The 17,626-nt window shown below is 41.6% G+C and overlaps 1 protein-coding gene across 1 annotated transcript in view; it reads left to right on the top strand.

Moving 5' to 3' along the window:
* LOC124595505 (solute carrier family 22 member 7-like) overlaps nt 1-12,303 on the top strand; it is a 206,026-nt gene extending 193,723 nt beyond the window's left edge. The window contains exons 10-11 of the mRNA XM_047134268.1: nt 3,453-3,640; nt 11,690-12,303. Coding sequence (XP_046990224.1) covers nt 3,453-3,640; nt 11,690-11,932 — 431 coding nt within the window. The 3' untranslated portion in view covers nt 11,933-12,303. The remainder of the gene's footprint in view (nt 1-3,452; nt 3,641-11,689) is intronic.
* The last annotated feature ends 5,323 nt before the right edge of the window (nt 12,304-17,626 follow it).

The raw sequence follows: 17,626 nt of genomic DNA, 5'->3' as shown, positions 1-17,626 counted from the left end.
GTCTCAAAAATGGTGCGTTCATTCCGCAAAATAGCCTGATGATTTTTGAGAAGTTGCGAATTCCGTCGAATGGTAAGAATAGTCAGCCACTGTTCCCATACGCCGCCCAACGGTAACACAGCCTCACCTGTCCACTAATACTCCATGTGGAGAGTGTTTGTCAGAATGTTGACCAATAATTTACAAGCGACGTGTGTCCTTAATTTTACATTACCAGTGTTGTAGCAAGCGACGTTTTAGGCTACGCTGCAGTTTTTACTCCTTTTTCTTGTTTTATGACATTTCCTTCTGGCAGCACGTAGTCGATACAGTTTTGCTTTGTTTCATCCTTTGCTCAGTGATTATTTCTTTTTCGGTACTCTAGTGAGAAACTATTGACTCTGAAGGTCTAAAGCGTGTATCAAAAACAATGGCGCAACCTTACACGGCTGAAAATACACGACAATTGAAGCACAAATGTCCCACTAAACACGGGTCCGCAAACGAGCTGCTTGCGTGATAATCACTACTGTGTCGTTCGAAGCCGCCACTGACGTCATTGTAAACATCGTCCGGTTTCTCCCTTGCGCACTCGAGGCCGTCCTACGTTCGCTGTTTACACAATGGAACATTGCCGAGAGGTGGAGTTGGAATCAGACCATACGCGCAGAACGTATAGGACGGATACAGTACACAGTCTCAGATGGTAACAGTCGCGTCTGAGGAGTGCTACGTGCTCAAAAATGTTCAAATGTGTGTGAAATCTTATGGGACTTAACTGCTAAGGTCATCAGTCCCTAAGCTTACACACCACTTAACCTAAATTATCCTGAGGACAAACACAAACACCCATGCTCGAGGGAGGACACGAACCTCCGCCGGGACCAGCCGCACAGTCCATGACTGAAGCGCCTAAGACCGCACGGCTAATCCTGCGCGGCAGTGCACCGTCTGCTGTGTTGAAGTTACAATGGAACCGTACAGTAGCGAAGAGTATGCGGATATGCATTTCGTGTACGGTAGGGCTAATAGCAATGCACGGGAGGCTGCACCCTTGTACCAAGAAAAATATACTGATCGAAGACACCCCGAAAGTCGTAAGTTTACAAGGGTCCATCAGCGCCTGAGAGAACACGGGGGTTTTGCACATGGTAGAGCAGGAGGTAGGCTTGCTCGCATTACGCCTGAGGTTAAGGATATGGTGTTGGAAGCAGTGCAGCCCTCTACAGGGACTTCGAAGAGAATTGCCACACAAGTGCCTGTTGTAAGTCACAGTTGTGTATGGAAAATTTTACATCGCAATTTACTGTGCCCTTACCACCTCCAACGAGTTGAATGTCTCAATGATGTGGACTTCGTTTTGTCAGTGGCTGCAATAGCAGGCTACAGTCGATCCTTGTTTCACATGTAACATTTTATTTAAGGACGAAGCAGGATTCACATGCGATGGTGTGTTTAACTGCCATAATACACATTTGTGGTGTGATACCCACGTGCTGTTCATGAGTCACCACATCAGCAACGTTTCTCACTGAATGTGTGGTTAGGGGTACTAGGCGATCAACTCATTGGGCCACACATTCTTTCACCACAACTTAATGGACGGAGGTACCTTAGCTTTCTGCGGCGGCATCTTCCAGGATTGCTTAAGAACGTTCACCCACAGCAACCTCAGATGGAGCTCCGGCACATTTTGCTGCTGGCGTGAGACGGCATCTAACGTGCAGATACTGGCAAAGATGAATAGGTCGAGGTGGACCTGTACCTTGGCCTCCAAGATAACCTAATCTACAACCTTTGGATTTTTGTGTTGGGGTCACCTCAGAAGCAAAGTATACACCACACCCGTTAACACGGTTGAAGAGCTGGGGCAGAGAGTTGTACATGCTTGTCAAGAATTCCGGAATGATCAAGGGGTTTTCGAAATGAATGAAATTTATTGCAGAGACGAGCACAGTATTGCATCCAGATGCAAGGAAAACACTTCGAACACCTCCTTTAACAGGTACCCCATACGTGAAATGTGAACTAATCGCGATGTTCCACCCAATAGTAAAATCTAAATTTCAAACTACGACGATGTTTGCAATGACATCAGTGGCGGCTTGGAACCATACAGTCGTGATTACCTCGCAAGCGGCTCGTTTGCTGACCAGTGTTTACTGGGACATTTGTGTTTCTATTATCGTGTAATTTCAGCCACGTAAGTTTGCCCCATCCTTTTTGGTACACCGTGTATATTTGTCGAATTATTGTTCATACTGACATAGTCTATTAATAAGATAATTTACACGCTTACGAACTGTATCTTACAATTAAAGGGAAACACGCATAGGCTTCAGCTGTCAGACTGCACCTCCGATACGTCGCTCGTTCACAATGATACCCCCCCCCCCCCTCCACCCACACACCTAGCGCGTGTCTGTGAAGCTACAAGCCAAGTTACTTTGAGCGCAGTCTTCTACATAAACTGCAAAAGTAATTTTACCCGGTAATTTAATTACAGCACATTAATGAAATTTGAGGAGATCGAGAAAGCGTTATTTTTTGCATTCTTCGTTTAATAAAAAAAAAAAAAATATTCGGTACCCTTAGTTTCGGGTTAAACGTTTTTCACTGTATGTGCATCAGAATTTTAGCCATCATTGTAATACATGCATCCATACTGGTGGCCTTTACCGTAAGCGGTTACTACGAAAAATGGTTCAATTGGCTCTGAGCACTATGGGACTTAACCATCTGAGGTCATCAGTCCCCTAGAACTTAGAACTACTTAAACCTAACTAACCTAAGGACAGCACACACATCAATGCCCGAGGCAGGATTCGAACCTGCGACCGTAGCGGTCACGCGGTTCCAGACTGAAGCGCCTAGAACCGCTCGGCCACACGGGCCGGCGGTTACTACAACCACAGATTGTTGCTTTAATTATGTCTATACAAAACCAAATAACAACTATTCTTGCATGTGTGGTGTCTGTTTTTTCTGACGTTTCAGAATAATAGTAATATCTCGGCCCTGGCAGCACTTCACGATATGTCCAGTGTGGATGCAACCTAGGTCCAATATGTTGCAGGAACCATGAGACATACTGTGAGGAGTGAGGAAACTGAACACGGGGGGGGCACAACGAAAGTAGTGTGCGACAAGCTGGGACTTCAGGTTGGGCGGGAAGCGTTCCTGGGTAGCCGAAGCGTTAACGCGACCGCTTGCATAAAATGGGAAATCAGGCAAAAATTTTCACTTGTCGCCATTGAATTATTTCAACGCCTTCGCGTGGCTGACGTCGGTATTTCTCTTTCTTGCAATATAATAAGTTCCGACCCTTAGATCCTTTCTTCAGAATAGTCAGTGTAGGCTCCTCTACTGCTGTACAAGTTTCATCCTTACGAGACACCAACGAAGCGCGTGGGAGCGTTGGCGCCGCTCACCATTAGGACAGCAGAGCAGTACAGTTGCTGGTTTGTTGTCAGGCTGGGACGTGGTGTGGGCGGAGATGACGCTGCTGGCGCTGAGCAAGGCGTTCATCTGCGCCGCCTTCTGCCCGCTGCACGTGCTGGCGCTCGAGACGTTCCCCACGTGTCTGCGCCAGACGGGAATCTCCTTTTACAGCATGCTGGGAGCCGCTGCTAGCGTCGCCTCGCCATACCTCGTCTTCCAGGTAACTACTTCTGTCTCTTCATAGGCGTCTCATTCCCCCCTCACCCCACATGGGTGGAGGGGCGGACTGTCAGAGAACAAGTATCGCGCTTTTCAACCATTTGGACTTAAAATGCATAAATTCGAAACGTAATTAAAAAGGTGAGATGCTTACGAATGCTTAAAGAACTACACTACTGGACATTAAAATTGCTACACCACGAAGATGACGTGCTACAGACGCGTAATTTAACCGACAGGAATAACATGCTGTGATATGCAAATGATTAGCTATTCAGAGCATTCACACAAGGTTGGCACTGGAGGCGACACCTACAACGTGCTGACATGAGGAAAGTTTCCAACCGATTTCTCATACACAAACAGCAGTTGACCGGCGTTGCCTGGTGAAACGTTGTTGTGATGCCTCGTGTAAGGAGGAGAAATGCGTACCATCACGTTTCCGACTTTGATAAAGGACGGATTGTAGACTATCACGATTGTGGTTTATCGTATCGCGACATTGCTGCTCGCGTTGGTCGAGATCCAATGACTGTTAGCAGAATATGGAATCGGTGGGTTCAGGAGGGTAATACGGAATGGTGTGCTGGATCCCAACGGCCTCGTAGCAGTAGCAGTCGAGATGACAGGCATCTTATCCGCATGGCTGTAACAGATCGTGCAGCCACGTCTCGATCCCTGAGTCAACAGATGGGGACGTTTGCAAGACAACAACCATCTGTACGAACAGTTCGACGACGTTTGCAGCAGCATGAACTATCAGCTCGGAGACCATGGCTGCGGTTACCTTGGACGCTGCATCACAGCGCCTGCGATGGTGTACTCAACGACGAACCTGGATGCACGAATGGCAAAACGTCATTTTTTCGGATGAACCTAGGTTCTGTTTACAGCATCATGATGGTCGCATCCGTGTTTGGCGACATGGCAGTGAAGGCACATTGGAAGCGTGTATTCGTCATCGCCATACTGGCGTATCACCCGGCTTGGTGGTATGGGGTGCCATTGGTTACACGTCTCGGTCACCTCTTGTTCGCACTGACAGCACTTTGAATAGTGGACGTTACATTTCAGATGTGTTACAACCCGTGGCTCTACCCTTCATTCGATACCTGCGAAACCCTACATTTCAGCAGGATAATGCACGACCGCATGTTGCAGGTCCTGTACGGACCTTTCTGAATACAGGATATGAGCGTCTGGTCAATGGTGGCCGAGCAACTGGCTCGTCGCAATACGCCAGTCACTACTCTTGATGAACTGTGGTATCGTGTTCAAGCTGCATGGGCAGCTGTATCTGTACACGCCATCCGTTATTACGGCCAGAGGTGGTTGTTCTGGGTACTGATTTCTCAGGATCTATGCACCCAAATTGCATAAAAATGTAATCACATGTCAATTCTTGTATAATATATTTGTCCAATGAATACCCGTTTATCATCCGCATTTCTTCTTGGTGTAGCAATTTTAATGGCCAGTAGTGCATTAAAAGATGATTTTTGTCGACGGCAGGTAAGCTGTAGCATCTCTTTATTTCGTGAATAGTTGAAGTTATCGGTAACTGGTAATATATGGAAAATAATGTAATTTTGTTTCACATTTAATCCTCCTAACTACTGTATGAACCGAGATACTGAAACACTATTAAAAACAAAACCATTTTGCTCCTTGGTTGTTATACAATCACTATCATTTGAATCATAAGATCAGCTGTTTTGGTGATGTGACATTTTCATTTGCTAGTCCAATCATTGTAATTTTACACTGTCTTGCTGTAGTTGCTGTATGCAGAAATGAGTCTGTTATTTAAATACACTCGAATGAGAACGATGCTACATACTCATCAATGGTTTAAAATAACATTACTGCTTTAGTGGTGCACACGAGAAATGATGGGAGTCGATCTTTGTGACAGCGGAACAACTGGAAGAGCTTCTATACAGCTGACTCCCATCTCAGCTGCTCGCTTGTTTGCTTTCGTGATGGTTCGCTGCAGACTCTCCATCTTCTTGAGCTTCCATTCCCAATGATGGCAACAGCCACTCCATCCTCCATACACACTGTGTGTCTCTATCACTGGCTGCCAGAAGCCAATCACACCCATTTTGACAGATGCCAATGCTCACTGGCCAGCTTCCGGATGTGAACAAGACCAGACGATGTGCTATCGATGACTGGGTGCCACATGCAGAGTCTTGCCCTGCCGTTACTTCCCATGGCGCTGGCTCCAAGATGTTGACACTTCCTTGCCCCACACCAGACTGCTCTCTGCTGTCACATACGGCTGCTCCTCGCCTTGTCTTGGATTGCTCGGCTATTTTGCAATTTTGTGTTTGCCGTGACGTGGCTTGAACGCATCACCAGCACTGACGTCAACAGACAAGCAGGATGGTACTTCAGCTGAACGTTGAATCACTAATTCACCACACAGTGGCATATGTAAGTAAACATTAACACTCACATTACCCAGAACACTGCAGTACGTGGGTGGATTCGACGCATACTGGGTAGTGTCGAATATATCCCTGTAGAGCAATGTGCTGTGTGATGCATTTCGAGTTTCTATGGTTGTGTATGTATGTCACTACGGGAGTAATGTAACTTCAAATTGTTGATGAGCATGGAATGCAGTTCTCGCTCGAGTCCGCTATGACAGCGGCAATATATATTTCAACGACAGAAGCACATTTGTATACACCCATCACAGTGTAACATTACAATGATGATGATGTTTGGTTTGTGGGGCGCTCAACTGCACAGTCATCATAACCCGTGCAAAGTCCCAATTTTTTCACAGACGAATTTCTGCACAGTCCTATCTAGTCACTGTTGCGATTGATGAGGATGATGATAAAATGATGACGACAATAGAAACACCCAGTCCCCAGGCAGAGAAAATCCCCAACCCTGACGGGAATCGAACACAGGACCCTGTGATCAATAGGCAGCAATGCTAGCCTCTTCTTTTATTTTAATCTCATTTTGTTCATTTTAGTTGTTGCATCTCGGGGCGGACGTCGCAAGACACCCGTTTCACTTCGTCGTCGATCCATTAACTCAGTTTTTTCATTACAGAGGGAAGCTAACCCTCTGACCGAACTGGCTGAGCTACCGTACCGGCGTCTCTAGACTACGAGCTGCGGACGTGTAACATTACGATGACAGGTCTAGCACTTGAAAATGGCACATAGCCGACATCAGCTGATAACATGATACAGGTGAATGTGGTCGTACTACAGCCAGGAGGAAAATTTAATGCTCTTTTAATAATTTTGTGGCTCTGGCATCCTATATGGAAAATCGTTACTGAAGCACTATGTTTTTTTTTTTTAAATAGAAGCATTCGAAAGCTGTTGATGACGTGAGTACAGTGACGTAAAGCTTGCTATAGTGCGTGTAAAATAAGTTGCGACTTATGACAGCTCAGTACGGAGCGATTGGAGGGAAGCGTAGTTGCTAGAATGTGCTGGGCGCGTCAGCAAGGGACCACAGTATACGGTTTGCTAAGTATACTCGGTACGGAACCTTCCAGGCTCGCTTGACAGTGTTAACAGAAAGCCATGCAAGCTTACCTATCTTTCTCAAACGTTTTTGAGGAAACTATTCGGTAAAAACTCCAATCCTCTCACATCTTATGATTTAATTCGTCAGCTTCGTGATGAACCGGCTATTATTTTGTTAATGGTCATAGTCATTGTGATATTTCGATAGTAGGTAATTTACTGCAAAAAATTATTAATTTGCAGTGAAAAATAGGTATCGCTCTGAATTTGTGTTTGGTGCGTGATAGGTCACATGTTGCTGCATATTAAATGTAGTAGGTAGATAATTCTCCTTCAAACTTCTAAGGATATTGCCGTTTGTATCTAATTTAGAGAAAATTTAATGTATTTAAAGCGCTCCGTGACGAACTCGTGCGCCACTGAACAAACTAGAATAAAATATTCATGAATTTCTCGTATCTCATAAATGGTTTGAAGTATCCAAATAGGATTTTGGCAAATGATAGCGCGCAAAGACGAGGGTGTTGTGCCGTACGATTAATATGCGAAACTTCCATATCTACTGCGATATTCAAACTATAATGTAATTATTGAGAGCTATCGATACTTGGTGAAACGAGAACTGCTGTGGGTTTTGTGACAATGTAAGTGAAGAAATTAGAAGTTCATTTTTATACTAAGAATGGGCTGTTTCATGAACTATTGACCTGACTAGCATTCAGTTGCTAGTATAATATTACACTCTTTCAGGATTCTGTCGCAATTTCAACTGCATTAGAATGTTAGTGAGATCAATATTTATGAACTCTGCTGTGTTTTGACAAACTAAGCAGATTTTAACATGGCAACAAGAGAAGTAAAGTATTCATTAAAAATCGTTACAGTCCTTCATGAATCAATGTCTCCTGAACTACTTCTTGGTATGGCTGACCAATCAAGATCAGTACCGTCGCGCAACATTTTCAGTGGCTTCTTTGGTCAGCATTTAAACATCACTGAGAGTAAACTTCTTGTTTCTTTTTTTGCCACATTACTTTTCACCTAGGCCCATATACTCTGTCGGATTTAAATGAGCATAATACGGAGGAAGCCTGATTAAATTATTATCTTTACCGTTAGCCAGTTCGTTGCTCTGGTAGCGTGAAGTTTTGGCTTGTACAGCAATACTGGTTCCATTATCTTCGTCTTACACATGCTGGGTTCACCTTTACCTCATGGAACATTTCTTTGTACCTGAGAAACATCCGTTTTCCTTCGCTGTATTGTTGAAACTTTATGCATCACGACAGAGTGATAATGCGTTTTGTCCATTACAATTGTCGGATTCCGGGAAATGTTTTGCAGCAGAAAGTTATCCTCCCAGTTCATGAACGTGTTCGACGACACTTTTATTGAAAATCTCATATTCTTATGTACTGCATCGTTGTTGTTAATGCCAATACAAAAAACTTGTTCATAATACTTGATGACTAAAGAACACTTCAATGCCACGAAATACAATGTTACAAGGAGAGCAGACGAACGTTGATGCATCTAATGCGTGCTGTTTATTCATGGTCTGTGCAACAGGGGCGCTTTACTAGCCGATCCACTGGTGGCATGGTGGGGAAACCCGTCTCCCCATTGGTGTTACCTGGGCAACAGCGTCACGTCCCGCTCCAGTCAGCCAAACGTCAAACCTCGCAACTAATTTTAAACATACTGTAACTGAGGCGTTGATACTGTTCTCAAAAGTATCTGAGACATGGATCTAAACTGAAAGGCAAGGCAATCGGAATCAGCTATTGCAGTGAGAACACCAGCAAGTGTGGCTCTTGGGCCATACTCCGTCGTTGTATCGAGCATTTCCCATGTTTACTCGTATTCACAAGAGTTGTTCGCTTTGTCATGAGTATGTACGTAACTTCTGAAACACTTTCCCCGAGCACCTTCTGATACACAAGAAGCTATAATATGGTTTACAACTCTTGTAGCTGATCCTGTATCTATGATGTGTAAAGTAGGGCGGAAAGGCAATAGTTTTGGTCTTAGTAGTGCAGGCTTCCCATCTTGCTGCATATAACGACAGATTCTCACATTACAGGCCTGCTTGGGGGAGTTTATGCCGCAAATAGAATCCACATTCCTTGCGATTAAGTTTCAGCACGTATTTCAGTCTTAAGAGATTTAACTAAATGACGTGCCCCTCTGTATACTATAGTTTGCCAGAAACCCCATTTTGCTATTATGAACCGTTCACGAAACAAAAGGATAGTTGCATCTCAACAGACCTCACCCTGTATTCAAATATAGTAATTAAAATTATAAATTTGAAACTTGACATGTCTGCTTCTGCGGGGAGATGTATAACAGTGGCTTCCCTATAACACATAATCCCACAACATTACCAGTCCAGAATTCTCACTCTGCATTCGTAATGATTTCCTGTCGGAGACTGCTTCTATTCATGAAACTACAATCAAATTTAGTACAGCTTTTTGGTAACGATAAACGACATTAACGGGTCAATAAAATTATTTATTGTCATCAAAACACCAGTCTTAAAAAGGTCGCTGCAGACCCTCCAGAGACTAACATCGGGTATAATTAATATAAAACAAGTATCTTTGCAAGATGAGACGCCTAATATATTTGTTGTAGATAAATAGTCAAGAGAGATACCCTTGTTCATTTATGACTCACCTATGGTTGTAACAGGTCTACTCCAAATATAGCTTAAGTAAAGTGCTTTATTAAAGAAACCTCTCAGATTTTATTGTTTGAATAGATAGTAATGATAGGTACTGAAGCTCTGGGAAAACTATATAATTGTATGTACTGTGTCTTGCCAAAATTTAGTGTTAGTCTAATTTGTTGATATTTTCATAGTCAGTAGTCATAGTCATATCAGTAGGATGTGTTACTGTTTTTTTTTTTTTAAATTGCCTTACATGTATTTTACAAGTCGAAAATAATTAACATGTATCAAGTAGGATAGAGGACTCGAATATAAACCTACATGGTTGCTTCAAATTCAGAATTCCTGCCACCAAGTAATGGACATGAAAAACATACACAGCCATTTCTATCGTGTGCCTACGCTGATTACTATCGTATCTTATCAAAATGTAATGACAGTCTTTTTATTCTGAACAATTGGTCGATGTTTTAGACTTTTCCGTTAACTGTGCTTTCTATAAGAGGAATAGTAGTATCTCTCTCAAACTACCATAATTTTATCATCTGTATTAAGGAAAAAATTTTCACCTGCGTCATTGCAAGTCGAAGTTCGTTAATATGTATTAGGAACAGCACAAAATACAAATGTGCTCTTCGATAGGCCATAACAGATGGCGTCAAATTCAGAAAGCCTTTTGCCATGAGATGGATATGAAACTCATTCACTATGTTTTCTGTCACACTTTATTTACAGGATGGCCTGTAGTTATGTACAGTTCGTTTCACTGACTGTAGCATTTGTCTTTCTGGATAGATAGTTTCGATATGGTAACAATGTGTAGTCTGAGCGTGGGGATAGCTGTTACTGGACTTACAACTATTAGTGCAAGCCAGACAGCATGGCGGAGCGGTTGTCTCTGAAACAGGGTGCGCATTGAGGTGCGTTTGCATACTGCAACAAACAATTACGCGGAGGTGAGACGGAGGATGAGTTTGGAGGAAATGGCGCATCTGTGTTAACAATCGCTAAAAATAAACAATAAATTTGACACTACTGGTAGTATTTTGCATGCGATGGGAGAGGGTAGGCCGCAGAGTATGCATACTGATGATTAAAGGGCTTGTGTGGTGGAAGCAGTTAACTCGTCCCAAGATAAGCAGGAATCCCATTAGCGCATGTCCAAAGAGTTGAATATTTCACGCACAACATTGCAGGGAGTAACGAAGGATCTAAAATTTAAGCTATATCAGCTTCGTTGGATAAAATATCTTAACGAGGATGATCAGAATATGCGCTTGGAGTATGCAGAAAAACGGCTGAGAATGGCGAACGAAAAGCAAGGTTTGCTAGAACACGTCGGAGCGTTTTGAAGGACAAAGTGTATGAACATCACATACAGAATTTTGCCGAACTTTAAGAAGCTATCACAGACGAGTTTTACCGGATAGCAATAGGGTCTGTTACGCTGCTTGTGACAATGTTGATCTTCGTCTCCAAGCATGTATCGATTTGGATGGTGTGTTGATGGACCACGCCATGGAGAAGAGAGATTAAGTCTCTTTTAAGGCTATGAGAGTAATGTGTTTACGTTCAATTTTATGTTAAACTTACTTTACTAGTTTCTTTACTGTAGTCTTTTAAATATCATTTATATGTTTGTATGCCACAGATTACGTTAAAATGCGTTATAATAACCCAGTTGTCGCTGATTTTCTCTCCTTGACAGTGTCTGGAGCGCTCATAAACCAAAAGTGATATGGATCGTTAGCTTCAGTTGTACTTTTTATTTACATAACTGACCAGTGATAAACGTCTTTTTTTTCGTCTGTTGCATTAAGACCTTCTGTGTAATGTGGGAATATTTCTAACATTGTGCTGTATGTTACAGGGTCAAAACAAAGATGTTCAGATTCCGTTCCTAGTAATGTCTGCACTAGCTTCAATCGGCTCAATTCCCGCCTTCTTCCTCAACGAGACCAGGAAACGGCAAATGCCAGAGACCTTGGCAGACGTCAACAGAATGAAAAAGGCACTGAAAGTGAGGAAACTCTCGGCGCCAGATCTGACACCAGAGTACGTCAGCAACGGCAACGTCGGAGAAGATGGAAACAGCCAACGCGGCCTGCCTTAAGTTGCTGTTACAGTTGTAGAACTGCAGAAGTACTACCACCGTGAAAACAGAAAAGGAAACTTGTAACAAAACTAGATACAATTTGTGAGTATGGTTAATTACGGAGACCGCAAATACTGAGTTCTCCTTCAAAAATCCAGACTTTTTCAACTCTTGTATTATTTTAATACTCTGTACACAATAAGTTTTCTAACATTGTGATCTCTAACAAGAATTACAAAAGTTGTGAATTTGAAATATTGTTCCTCAGTGAGCTATGAGCCTAGCCCCATGTCGTGGTGGCTGCGGCGTTCTGTCCATTTGATGTTGCGTTTTGTTCCGTTTTTCGCTTTCTTATCCCTTTCTCTCTTTTTCCTTCGCCTCACGACATTGGTAATGAAAATTTTGTTTCATATTTCATTCAGATTCTTTATGATTAAAGCTAAATGATTACAATTGAAGGCAGAAGATTTCTTCTTTCTGTAATCTCTGCAACAAATTAACAAACATTTTGTCTGTGTACGCTTTCACCTTTTGACCGGTAATATTTTACAGCCCCTCTTTTCTGACAGCCCCAAAATTTATTTAAGGCACAAGTATTTCTCGTGAGAAGTATCATGTTAAATTTTTCTTTTTATTGCAAGGACACACTTATGGTAAACTGAAGCAGCTGACAGAAATGATGTAATAAATCACCAAGTAAGTACGAAATTGTTTTCGAAGATAAATGTGGAAAAAAACGTGGGATACAGCGATATAAAAATCAGTTTTGACTGCGCGGATATGGCTGTCCACACACGTTTGCACTAGAGAGCGAGAGAGTGAGAGAGAGAGACAGAGAGAGAGAGAGAGAGAGAGAGAGAGAGAGAGAGAGAGACAGACAGACAGACAGACAGAGAGCGAAAGAAAAAAGAGAGAGAGAGAGAGAGATGCGTGCACCCACATAAGAAAATAGGTGCATGTCATAGAGGAAGATAAGCTAAACAGCATTGAGAGTCGTATAGAGAACCGACAAAGCTAAGCACAAATGTAGACAGATAAAAATGAATACTGAAGCAAAATAGGTTATTCTGATTTAGGTATGTTTTCAACATTCGGTCCTTATACAGTAGATGAAAAATACAATTAGTTTCAAGTACGAAAATGAACAAGTAACACCAGCACAACTAGAAAAAAAGGAAAAAGAAAAAATTTACATTACCATACCTGGTGGAGATTTGTTGGAAAAACATGTAAGAGATTTTATAAAAGTAATGTTAAAAGAAGCTTTGGCTCAGAGAATAAACTGAGACTAAACACAGAATACACAAAACTAAAAGGTAGGACTAGTCAGCTACTGTGACATTTTCTATACTATACAAACAGGACAAACATTTACTACAAGATATAATCTCTCCACACTAAATACACACCTTAGATAACAATAGCAGTCTTTGGTAGACAGAAGCCATAATCTTTTAGTTCTTCACATAAAAGAAAAGGATAATTATTTGAATATTATGGTGTCTTATTACAAACAATACAAATCGAACTTCAAAATAATGTATTGAACATTTTGAAAATATTCTTCTTAATGCACATAATTAAGATCAAAAGACAGCTGTAAATTTACATTCAATAAAAATCTACTTAAATAGTGGATAATAAAGTGTGACAGAGTGTATCTCTGATGTCATAAATGTAACAAAACAAAATATTATTATGGTTCACATATACCGTTAAATATATGAAAATATTAGTAAATATAAACATACAGTCAATAAATGTACGTTTATAATGGTTTGATTTTCCACAGGTAAGTACCAATTAAAGAAAAATAAAATAAAATAAAAAAGAACAAATTACAGTTATGACAAAATACACATACAGAAATGCATTTCATACAATTGATTGAAGCTATGGAACAACATATAGAAAAAATATTCACTTTAGATGTTTAATTTCGTTGATAAAAGGAATGGAATATCATATACATATATTGTTATTTGATGTTAAATCTGTGAGATGAGTGCAACAATGCCTATTCCATAAAAATGTAAGTGTAACATGGTAAACGGAGTGACCCTGTAATACTGACACTTAATTTTTTATATCTGGTTGAAGACAATGAAACAAAGTTATGACAAGTATTACGTCATATGGTTGGTACGAGAAACATTTTTATTTGTTAAGATACTGATGCTTTATAACAGGACAATGTTCCTTTCTAGAGTCACTTCGGTACCTCTTATGGACTCATTAATACAATGCTTGAAAATGTTCCCCAAACAGCCAAGCACTGTTCTCAGAATCAAAGCTACTTGTGCAGCTCACTTTCGGCTTTAGTGCCATAGTAATCCCTCATACCTTAAGCTAAAGCTGAGACCTTGTTATTGTTGCAGCACAGAAAGATAAAATATAAAATTTTTTGAAGTTTTCTCCAGCTAGTTAAGCCAAGTCAGACCAAGCCAGTGTGCCATATAGCAACGAGAATGACGAACAGGCAGAGAGCCGATACAGCAAATAATATTGCACGCCCAAAACCTGTTGCTTTACCTCATCCAACTGAAGAATATGTAATTCAGCAACATGATCTCACTGAGGGGGCATCATAATGTCATTCTGAAATCTCAGCACAGTCCTGCAGAAACGAGTAAATGTTCCACGAGAACACTTATCCACCTGCTGACATGGGGCAAAAGCACCATGCTGAAGCACTGGAAGCCACTGTTGCAACACTGAGATGCAGCAAAGAATGCTGATGAGCCCAAAAACCAGGACACATGTGGTCATCTACAGCAAGATTCGTAATGTCATTACCTCAGACAGACTCTAACAAATACTGAGAATTCCAAGACCATATGCGATTCAGTTACAGCGAGCTAGTTATGATGCGGATCCTGTGACGTGCGTCCAACCGTTTAGATGACTTCTACCTTCGAGACTGCTGCAAGCACTTCTCCCAAACCAAGTCGCTGTATGCTGCAAACACCTTATCAACTCATGTGAAGTCTTCAGGGGACTTCTACCTCTGGGTGTTTGACAGATAACTGATAGTGTTTGGTACACCGTCAGTCTGTCGCTATATTTGGGAGGCATGCTAAAGGCTGCTACGCCTGATTTGCACCTACGTCCAGACAATGGTGTCCATGGCCTATCTTCGGTGGAGAGGCCAAGCTGTAACTTTGCACTACCATCAACATCCCATCAGAGTTCCTGGTCTTTACTTTGACCTCGACGAGAACACCTTAGTGAAATGCAGTCGACGATATTGTGGACGACGCCATTTTATGAGCTATGCATGCCGCTCCTACCCTGCATGGTGCCACAATCTTACATAAGCAGCTGCAATGGAGACAACAGTCTCGACGATCTGTTGTGGTGCAAGAGTCAAGGCTGCATGCTGCATCCACGTCCTCGCCATGGCCACTGAGAAGAGGATTCAATTGTAACACTTAAATCGAAGGTACATATGTCTTGCTAGTGCTATTTCATTAGTACACAGAGCGCGAACTGGCCTTCACCACAGTATTCTACACTTCACCATCCTGCAACCATAAGGGCGTCAGTCCAGGCCCTTACATTATTTTGCGAAATGCGCTCCTTAGACTAGTACAACAGGACACTTATTAACGCTTGGTGATGCGTATATTACGGCAGAATTCGAGTTCTTTCTTGTATTTTACGATAAGGATAAGGAATGGTGGCGGCAGAAGATGAATTACATAATCTCTATTACTGTGTCACAAATGATTCATAGAGCTGAAGTTGTACTGAACATGTAAATAAATTGAAGACACAGGGAATAACACTTCTCCATACCAGATGCGGTAGACAAAGAGCTGATATGAATGGGGCCTTTAGAGCACTATGTTTAGTAATCCTAAGAACTTTCTAAGGATTGGGTCCTGAAAAATGTTCAAATCTTATGGGACTTAACTGCTAAGGTCATCAGTCACTAAGCTTACACTGTACTTAACCTAAACTATCCTAAGGACAAACACACACACCCATGCCCGAGGGAGGACTCGAACCTCCGCCGGGACCAACCACACAGTCCATGACTGCAGTGCCTTAGACCGCTCGGCTAATTCTGTGCGGCGATTGGGTCCTGAAAAACTAGCATTTACCATTTTTTTCTAATAGGTTGACAATTTCACTCTTTCTGCGAGGCACTAAGACGTAAAGATCGATAATAACGTATCGTACAACTAGGTTTGCTAACAGACACACACACACGCGCGCGCGCGCGCACGGAAGTACACAAGTACATCATTTCAGTGCTATTTATGAAGTGTGAGAGCAAATAACAGAACAGGCAGCTACAAAGAAGCAAGTTCACGATTTCTGAGGTCGGTAAATTCCCTGTGAAGTTGTGAATCAACTGAGTAGTGACCCCTGGAGGAAAATAGTGAACAGCACTACGGGTGTTGTCAGATGGGCAACCAAAACCAGGGCGTTGTGGAAGAATGCATGAGAAAATTAAATACACTTGCGGAAGGGAACAGGACTAGCTGAGGCAGCGCAAAAGAATTAGACTTCGAACAGCGATGTGAGTGAGTTTTCCATTACCATTAGAAATCTGAAAAGAGATCAACCGACAATACACCGTGAGTACTTTTTTCAGACTGTAACTGTTAACATACTGCTTAATTATTTTGTTGTTGGATGGTACAACAAGTTAATAATTGAAATTTTTAACACTTAAAAACTATGGGTTTTCTACAGTGTATGAAAAAAGTTTCCGTTTCCATTGTAACAAATTACACTAAGATATTTCATTGCGTTAGATACTGAACAGATCATTTCCATTTGTCGAATTCAGCACCAGAGACTGTAGATAAATCTGCACTCACATATATGACGCACATTGTCTCGTTTTCTGTTTTCTCTTTGCGGCTGGCGTCTGTGCGTTTTAGCGGCCGGGGTCCGTATGCCAGATCCGGAAACACAGTCATTTGAATACATGAACTTTCAATATGTGTGCCTGCGGTAAAGAAGAGGTTGGAACCACATTTGCTTCAACAGGTACACTGCTACATGTCACCAACGTCTATCACCATCGGTTGCTACTTTCTGACGTATCACAGTACTGCTTCGCTTGAAAGACTTGAGAATATATCGCCTTTTAGTTAAAAGAGCAGGCCAACTTTTTGTTGATGTTCAACGCATTACATTTTACACTGTGGCAACATCTTAAAGTAAAATACAAAGAAAAGCTTCTCTCATTTTCCCCTAAACGAAATACAAACTCTCAGTAGACCTGGAACGTTGCGCAAGAAACTAAGGGTGCAGCGTAGGAAATGACCTGTGAGAACGAAGCGCTCTGTCGTGAATTTTTCATATATATATATATATATATATATATATATATATATATATATATATATATATATATATATGTATATATATATATATATGTGTGTGTGTGTGTGTGAGTGAGCGAATGTATCCGTGTGTGTGTTGTGTATGTATGTGCTAATAATGCGTAAGTTCACATGAGCCAACACATTAGATATTCAATACAACTTCGTTTCACGGGCAAGTATTTTCATTTTTGATTTTGTTAAGATGTCCTAATTCACGTTCCCTATAAATAAATCACTTTGGAGTATGTGTTTAGACGTAAAATAAATTAGGAACAGCTCGGTGTGAAGCACCTTAATCTTTTACTTTTAGACATATCGTAGGTTCTCGTGGAAAAACACCTTTTGCATGGTACACTTATTATTAACA

The sequence above is a fragment of the Schistocerca americana genome, chromosome 2 (genome assembly GCF_021461395.2).
Source record: "Schistocerca americana isolate TAMUIC-IGC-003095 chromosome 2, iqSchAmer2.1, whole genome shotgun sequence".
In the NCBI taxonomy this organism is placed as follows: domain Eukaryota; kingdom Metazoa; phylum Arthropoda; class Insecta; order Orthoptera; family Acrididae; genus Schistocerca; species Schistocerca americana.
This window is presented reverse-complemented; position numbering and strand designations above follow the sequence as displayed.